General features: G+C 38.9%; 1 protein-coding gene across 1 annotated transcript in view; it reads right to left on the reverse strand.

Annotated features, from left to right (window-relative positions):
• The window catches only part of fstl5 (follistatin-like 5), a 100,190-nt gene that overhangs the window by 47,846 nt on the left and 42,802 nt on the right, over positions 1–9,542 (reverse strand). The window contains exon 5 of the mRNA XM_046030004.1: positions 6,290–6,297. Within this exon, the coding sequence (XP_045885960.1) occupies positions 6,290–6,297 (8 nt within the window). The remainder of the gene's footprint in view (positions 1–6,289; positions 6,298–9,542) is intronic.

Consider the following 9,542-nt stretch of genomic DNA (forward strand, 5'->3'; position numbering starts at 1 on the left):
ACCAATGTTGAGCAAATTCCCACTGGCTACACTTATAGCTCAATGAAGGTCATTCCTTAGTTAAAGACCCATTATTTGAGAAAAAGCTCATGTCAGTGAATTCCCTCTGTGACTGTGGGAGAGAAAGTACATCCTGCACTGCTGTCTATTAATGCAATTGCAGCTGCACCAGGTCACTGATAACAGGTCAATAAAGTGTTTGTAAATTATTTAATTCCACTCTAAGTTAGAATAAAAGAACAAAAACATGGCTAAACAATAGAGAAAATCTGTTTAATTAGAAGACTATTTGAAAAAAAGAGAAAGGGTTAGAAGGCTTTGGATGACTGCAAATTAAAATGTTGCATAATTGCATTAGAAACAACTGAAAGTTATACTTAATGTAAGAAATTAAGGTCAAAACTAATTCAGCTGATATTATCAGGAGAATTGGGATAATTTTTGTAAGTTTTAGGATAAGCACTGTTTGCTACTAATGGCAATTAACTACAAAGTGTTTTTTTACATGAGCTACATTAATGGATGAAACTATTAAACTAAAATAATATATATTTATTAAATAAAATCCAAAATCTATACTAACATGAGTATAGAGTGTAGATATAATGCTGATATTTAAAACCAGGAGATACACTGATATTTAAAACATGAGTGGAAGCAAAATAGGCTTTTTTAAAGTTATGATAGGGACTTACATGAAATCTTTCAGATTTATATAATATTTTATATTTTACAGGAAGATAAAAGAGAAATATTCATATAAAAACTTTTTTTGTATTACATATTTGGCATAATGTGAACAGAAAACTGAACAATGAACACAGGGACTTGGAAAATGTTTCACTGTCTTTAAAGTTATTTAAAAGATTTAAAGAAAGGATGTTCTCTACATGACTTTGAGAGCATTAGGTGTTGGTGTTCAATATTGCAGTTCAGACCGGTGACATCATCAGCCCTGCTGGGGCCAGATGTATAAATGATACGTCAAACAAAAACATGCATGTGTCCCTTCCAGCACATTAACTGGTATTTATAAAGGAAGAATGTGAGGTGAGAATGTGTGCTGCTCATGTAGACTTTAGATCTGGTGTACACACGGTTTTCATGAGATACCTGAGAGACATAACCTTATAGCAGAACATTGTGTAAAATGTCATCAAAGGTGCATTTATAAATGTAATTTAAAAATATTTAGGAGTGATTAATTTTACAATTTTTATTTACATCTGAACCATTATTTCCAAGTGTCAATCTTTTAATTGTATCCTGAATTGTGAAGCACTTTATATGAACTCTAAAAATTAATCATCATCCTTCTGACGTTTACACAGATGTTAAAAGGTGTATCTATCTCTTGTACTGTTGTGATAGGCCATTTACAATTTGCAGAATACCACACTCTTGGGTCTCTAAAATACTCCCACCTTTTCGATTGTCTTAGGCAAGGTTTTTTAACTGCAGCTCATTCACCAGATGCAGCACTTCACTGCGATGCGCAAACGCACATTATGAAAATGGACGTATTTCTGTAATCGATTATGTCGATGAATTGCCCCAGCCCTACTAAAACGTTTTGGTAGCATCCAGTATTTTGCTGGAAGACATCAATAAATGTTCTTCCTTCTCTCACTGTAGATATTTTGCCAGGTCCTTAAAAGTCTTATTAGCTACAGAGAACCATGAAAGTATACTTAGCTTTCTAAACAGGAAAAGTGTGTTCACTGCCTTTTGAAAATACCTCACTTACACACTCCACCTATGTGCATGTGTAAACCCAATTCCTGCATGCAAATCACCATTTCCTTTGCCTGGACAGTCATGAAAATGAAGGAAGCGAGCTGGTCTGTAGGATTTTTCAACTCAAAACTCAATTCAGACAAGATATAAGAGAAGTTGCACTCTGATGTGTTTCTGAGTGTGTCAGGAGAGCCACTGCCAGGAGAATGCGACACAGCAGGGCTGACAGCTCCATCATAAAGCTCCCCAGCCAGTCGTCAATCACTCAGCAAGGCTCCCATTGGCCATGGTGCTCTAGAAGATGAGCAGACATGCAGACACACACACACACACACACACACACACCATGGCAGGAGACCACTTCGCCATCACACTACTGGAAGATTTCCAACTATGTCTGGCAGACTTTTTACAACTCTTCAATCAAATTGAACTTGTGGCTGTTGCTAAAAAACATTGAATTGTGAAAACTGACCAGGTAACCGTAAACAACACTCAAAATATCACACATGGTCCTGTGCCCTCTCTGTGTATGCACTGCCTCATCCACCACGATGTACTGTACACACACACTCTCTGTAGTTCACAGACACATACTATGACAAATTTGCACACACCATGATGAAAGCCTCCTCTCAGTTGTGATTACTCTCTCACCTGAGCTTCATGCCTCCCAGTGAGCTGTGAGAGTAATCCAGCTCAGACAAGAGTTTTGTCCAGAGCCTGAATCCAATGCCTTACATGTACATCACATAGCTGATGTATTTTTCAAGGGTAAAACAAAAGTAAAAACAGAATACAAAACTGGAGCTGTTCTTAAAAAAAAAAGATCTGGGGCAGAAATTAGGAAACATAATGGATTTCCAGCCACTATGCTGTTTGTGCATGCTCTTTCTTTTCTACCTCAAAAGAGGTGTCAGGTTTGGCTAATTTTCTTCTTTTGGGGGGGATGGGGTGTATTTTTATTTGATTTATTATTTACTACTTGGAATCAGAAACAAAAAAAATTAATTTTGACACTTTAATCCACAGAAGATACAGTCCCCTCCAAAAGTATTGGAACGGTAAGACACATTTGTTTGTTTTTGTTGTTCATTGAAGATGTTTGGGTTTAAGATCAAAACAGGAGTAGGACACGAGTTCAGAATTTTAACTTTTATTTCCTGGTATTCACATCTAGATGTGTTAAACAACTCAGGACATATCACCGTTTGTATGAGAACACAGCATTCTTAGGTGAGCAAAAGTAATGGAACAAATAATCTTAACGTAAATAACATTTTATATTTGGTGGCATAACCCTTGCCTGCAATAACCTATAGTTCAATCAATCAAGCCTGCGACCCATCGACACCACCAAACTGTTGCATTCTTCATTTATGATGCTATTCCAGGCTTTTACCGCAGCTTCTTTCAGTTCTTGTTTGTTTCGGGGTTTGCCTGCTTTAGCTTAGAAGCAGCTAAAGCAGGCGATCCCGTGGGGTTTAAGAGGTTTTATACATCCAAAGAACTTCTATAAAAACTAGACCAGCCGTTAAATTGAGGCAGGCATTTCTCCCTTCAGTCTCCTCTTAAGGAGGTGAAATGCATGCTCTATTGGGTTAAGGTCAGGTGGCTGACTTGGCCAGTCTAAAACCTTCCACTTTTTCCCTGATGAAGTCCTTTGTTTTGTTGGCAATGTGCTTTGGGTCATTGTCCTGCTGCATGATAAACCTCCTCCCCATTAGTTTCAATGCATTTCTCAGTAAATTGGCAGACAAAATGTTTCTGTACACTTCTGAATTCATTCTGCTTCTGCCATCATCAATAAATATGAATGAGACTTTTCCAGAAGCAGCCATGCACGCCCAAGCCATGACATTACCTCCACCATGCTTTACAGATGAGCTTGTATGCTTCGGATCATAAGCAGTTCCTTTCTTTCTCCACACTTTGGCCTTTCCATCACATTGGTAGAGATTAATCTTGGTCTCATCAGTCCATAAGATTGTGTTCCAGGACTTTTGCGGCTCATCTCTGTACTACTTTGTAAATTTCAATCTGGCTTTCCGATTCTTCTTGCTGAGGAGTGGTTTGCATCTTGTGGTGAGGCCTCTATATTTCTTCTCTCTGAGTCTTCTTCCAACAGTGGATTGTGATACCTTCACCCCTGCACTGTGGAGGTCGTTGGTGATGTCATTTACTGATGTTCTGGGGGTTTCTTCACAGCTCTCACGATATTTCTGTCATCAACTACTGTTGTTTTCCTTGGCCGACCTGTTCGACATCTGTTGCTCAGTACACCAGTAGTTTCTTTCTTTTTCCAATAGTTTTGCTCACTTGAAAAATGGGTGGGTTCAAACAAAGGGTGGTATGTCCTGAGTTGTTTAACGCATCTAGATGTGAATACCACGAAATAAGAGCTGAGATTCTGAACTCTTGTCTCATACTCATCTTTTGATCTTAAACCAAAGTGTCTTCAGTGAACAACAAAAACAAAGGACTTTGCCTTACTGTCCTAATACTTTTGGAGGGGAGTGTATGTTGGTTAAAAGAATAAAGACCAATGAAAAAAAAACTTTAAAAAACAATATAAATTAAGAATTATTTCCATTGTGTTCATGTGGTCCATGTGGGTTATGATTTTGTGATACTTCTTGTATGAACATTACCTTATGAAGTATGAGGGTAGAGCAATATATTGAAAAACAAGATATGTCAGATGTTTACTGTGGCATCTCTGATTTTACATTTAAATTATGGGCATTTGTATTAGACTGTGTAAGGTATTTTTATTTAAAGAAGTGAAGAGCAATTAATAAGAAATGTATGTTCAAAAAGATGTCTAAACTCCGTCTAAACTGTATGCTGAATGCTAAATATAGCAATTTATTTAACAAACAACAATAATCTCACAGTCGAAGCTTCGCAGCGAAACAAGGATCATGCCATTTTGGCGTTATGGGGGAGCTCAACGTCTGATTTTTAAATAGAACTAACAGTTTTCTCCCAATTAGTTAATATACAGCCAATTACAATTACATGCACATTTCAATGTTTAATGCATGTTTAAACATGTAAAAAGAATAAAACTTTCAATAAATGTTTCAAAGTGCGTAAATAAATCCGAAATTGTAACCCTAACCCTGGGTTGTTAGTGTGCATGTGGAGGCGTAGTTTAAACAGTCAATGGTGTAGCCTAGTGGCAGAAGAGGAACACTTGCTGAAGAGACTGAGCCCCAGCTTCACTGGTGTTGTGCAGAGTTGTCCGCACCTCGCAGTAATTTATTACCGTTGATGAACCGCACAAAGAATATTTTATCGTTTTTAAATAGCCAGCTACTTGAAATAGACCTGCGAGGAACCGCAATGTGCATGCAATTGTCAGCAGCACGGAATGCACGCAAAACTCTGCACAAGACCGGTGAAAGACAGACAGAGAGAGAGGGAGAGACTCAGTTTAGCTGAACTGACCCTGCCTATATTTGGGACAGGCCTGTAATTCCTTTTGAACAAAACTAAAACTACTATGAAACAGTTTATTTCAAACAGAATAATACTTGTATAAAAATGATCAAATAATATCAAATACACGTCATTCATTTGCTCTAGCTCTGACAGACAGCTTATGCGCTTTTATTTTGAAGTAACATCAGGACAACAACACAGTGCAGGATGAGAGTAAGTTAGCAGACAGGAGAATCTAACCATCTAACGATGTGTAGCATGTTCATACGGACATATTGACCATACGTTTAAACATTAATATATATTGTATTAACGATCTAAGCAGCTTAGAAGCAGCTAAAGCAGGCGACCCCGCAGGGTTTAAGAGGTTTTAAACATCCAAAGAACTTCTATAAAAACTAGACCAGGCGTTAAATTGAGGCAGGCGTTTATTTGTCAAAATGTGTTCCCACACCAGGCCAGTACACGGGAAAGGCGGCTATTTGGGACTCTGCTATTAATTGAAGTTTTACGGTATATAAATGCTTAGTCGGGGACAGCCCTAGTTTGTATGTATTTTATCATTTGAAGCAGGAATAGCTTTGGTTTGGTGAGCACTTGAAAGCTCTTCTCTCTTCAAACGAGCGCTGTTCTGATTAATCTTTTGTTGATCAACTAATCGACTAATTGTTTTAGCTATAGTTCCTCCTAATTCATCCTCTTAGTTTCTTTGTTGTTATCGAAACCCCCCTAACAAAACTATGATGTTGCCTGGTGACACCAACACACTCGACTCCTATTCGGAGCTATAGGTACAGCAACAGTCAGAGCCGTCCTCTCTGCAACGTGGCAACATGCAGTCACATGTGGGCGACCCTCTTGCTTTCAGGGGAAAACTCCAACATGCTATCACCACAACAGCACAGATTCTGGTTCCAGAGCCGCTGCTGTGCATTGAGGTGAGCTCAACTACTATTTATCTACTTGGATATATACTTGTAATGACCCCAACTTTAGACCCACCTACCCCCACCCCTTCCCACAAGAAGTATGACATTCCAGGTCCCTAGGGGCAGCTTTATAGCCAGGGATCAGCACACCACATCCATTGCCACCTACAACTAACCTTGCAGGCTTACATGGTGGCAGTCTCACATTACTTTCTGACAAGGCCCCGTGGATTTAGGCTCGGACACCAGGCACATCACACCTTCGTTTGAAGTCCCTACCAGGAGCTGTTCACCCCAACAACACGACTGCCAGGGCCACAGGGGCACACAACTCCCCAGCAGGATACGGTGGTAATTCTTAAAAGGGGATAATTAGATCTTCTTAAAAACAGTGAAAGGGCAAAAAAATCAAGGGCAAAATGACATCTACTTAGAGCTGTGCATGTATCCTGCATCAGTAATGTATGTGCATCATTAATAAAGGCAAACAGCTAGAGCTATGTTTTGAAAGATGATGCTGCCAGGCAGAAGTAAACACAACATTAGGACCTATATTGTTATTGTACCCATCAGAAATAGTTATATTTAAAATTATGTTTTCAAAATGCGTGCAGCTTTCCAGGGTGGAAAACTAAATGTATTTTTCCAACGGCAGACGTGGTTTGTTTATTTGACGATTCAACCAAGACTTTCATTAATTTACCCCAAACAGCGATTTGTTTACTGTTAAAGTGGCTGGCAGAGTGGACAAACTTTGCAGCCACAGTACAAATTAGATGCAACTTTATTGATTCCTGTGGGTAAAGTGGGCTTACTGCTATAAAGAAAGATCTATTGATAAAACAACAAGAGCAGACATGCTCAAGATAACTAATAATTACAACAAAATCAACATTTTGAAGATGGTAGTGTACAACAAAGATAGCATTGCAGTGTCTTCATCAAGATGAGGCAGACAGTACAAAGAGGCAGACTGCCAATAAAAGAACATGGACAATACACAAATTACATGTGTAAAATCAATGAGGGATATTTTGATGAGTCAGTTAATGTGTGTGTGGGGGGAAGGTAGCCCAAAAATCCTGAATGATCCTCAACACACTGCACAAGCTCACAAAACAGAAACCTCTCTGCCCGCTTCACAGGGAAATCAAACATTTCTCTAAACGTGCCTTCAGTCTAAATGTCATCAGCTCTTCTAAATAAAACTCCTAAAAACTGTATATCTTGCCAATCTCATGACGCCTCAGGGTGATGGACAGCATTCTCAATCCAGTTTCTCAGAATTTCCTTCTCTTTCAGCCGTTTCTTGATTGAGTTTTTGAAAATGTGGGTGTTAGCTGGTCCTTCGAGACTTCACCCAGACTAAGAATGTGAAATTCATAGTCTGCTTTAAAAAGGTCATCTGGAAGTTTCAGTATCAATTACGACCAAAAGTAGTCGGCCTCATGAGATTCACTCCATTTCTGTAAACACAATACTTAGTATAATAAGACCTGTATATTATTACAATTAACCTTGGAGTAATATCTTAGAAGAATGATAATGAATTATCTGTCTGTCAAATGTAATGAAGATGTGGAGCTTATTCACAATCGACTCATTAGTACCAATATGGGAGAAAACTTATTCACACATACTCTAAATCTTAGTCCAGCCACTACACCTTTGCTCTCTCCATACAGTCTCTGTTTCAGCATTCACATGGCATGTTCACCATACTGACAACTATCACAAACCAATTAGCTGGAAGTGAAATAAAATATTCTCCATAAAAAATGGGCATCAAGGCTGTGTTATGGGAAATCTATTGGTTGACTGTAAAATTCACAGGTCAGAGTGGAACAATGGTTTACAATTACCTCTAAATATAGTACACCCCAGCCAAAGATCACATCAGAACAGGAATAGCATTTTTTTTTTAATTCATCAGTCTTTTGGACTTGAATTAAAGTGAATGAGACTAAATAAATATCAACAGACACTGCTGCTAGTTTCACAGGTTGTCATTTTTTATTTCTGATTAGCTGTCAATCTCAAGAGATCAGGTCTTACATAATATGAGGCTGCCAGAGGGCAGATGCCAAGGGAGGTTTAGGTTTGGTTTAGATTTTGTCCATCTATTCGTTATCATAATAAACTGAAGCCAATGTACAGCTGTTGATATGAAAAATAGACGGCTGCCATGCAGTTGAGTTTGCGACATGGCGGCCAAAGAGTGGGGAGATGGGTTTCTGGTTAGGCCCTCATATCTTCTTGTGTTGACAACAAAGGCATTTATGCATGTTTTGACCTGTTAGTTGCTGGTACAGTCTTTAGGCACAGTGGTAATTAAATCCCCTAAAATTAACAAATTATTTTACCAGCATTACCTGTGCCGTGACACTAGTGTGACTGTACCTTCACAACCCCTAAACGGAAGTACACATGCAGTAAAATGTCACAAACTGAGCTTTATCAAGCATTTATTGTCAAGTAGTCATACATTTAGTTTTATAGCATTGAAATTGTTGTTGTTGCTGCAAACTGTCTGTTGGAAGACTGCAACTCCCCTGTTGGCAACACACGCATGTTTGGAACACCACAAAACACTACTACTACTTTTGTTCAAAGTACTATTAAAAAAAAGTTTTATTTTAAACCGCATAATGTCATGTTATCTTGGTGAGGTCTCTTAACTACAAACAACAAATGTTAAAAAAAATCCTCAAATATCAAAATCTGTGTCGGTCTTAAAAATCCCATATCGGTTGGGCCCTATTTTACAGAGAAGATATGTATGCTGTGTAGATATGTGTATATTGTCCATATATGTCTATATACTCTTATATACACTCTTTTTTCGTTACATTTTTTATATCCTTTTTATTTAACTTAACTTTATTTAAGTTTTACGTGGGTTAAGGATTTTAGTCATCCGACATGGATTTTAAGCTAGATGACCGTAAAAACGCGATCAACGCTACTGATCGCAACGAAGCTCCGGTGACTATGCTAGCCGAGATAACTCTGCCCCATGAGGACTGCACACTCCTTAAGAAAGTGAACAAGAAGATTGCTGACCTTATGGAAGACATCCGACGACTTTCAGAGGAACTCAAAGAGAAAGATTCCCTGCTGACTGGCTTTATGGATGTAGCTTCAGTACAAGCCAAACAGATTGTTTCTCTTAGCACAACCGCTAACATCCAGGACACCGTGTTTTGGGACCCCTCTAGTCTTCCCAGGCTTTCATCCTGCTCGACTCCGAAGCATCAGTCAACCTGGGCTGAAGTGGTGGTCCGTGGCTGCAAGAGAGGCTCGGATGGGGCTGCCTCTCCTCCGCACATCCGCCTCTCCAACCGCTATGCAGCCTTGTCTAACGACACTCCGGTCCATCCAGCGGATTCACCTGCGGCTTCGAGTCTCCCTGATACGGATCTCTTTCGG

Source organism: Micropterus dolomieu, linkage group LG19, assembly GCF_021292245.1.
Source record: "Micropterus dolomieu isolate WLL.071019.BEF.003 ecotype Adirondacks linkage group LG19, ASM2129224v1, whole genome shotgun sequence".
Taxonomy (NCBI): Eukaryota; Metazoa; Chordata; class Actinopteri; order Centrarchiformes; family Centrarchidae; genus Micropterus; species Micropterus dolomieu.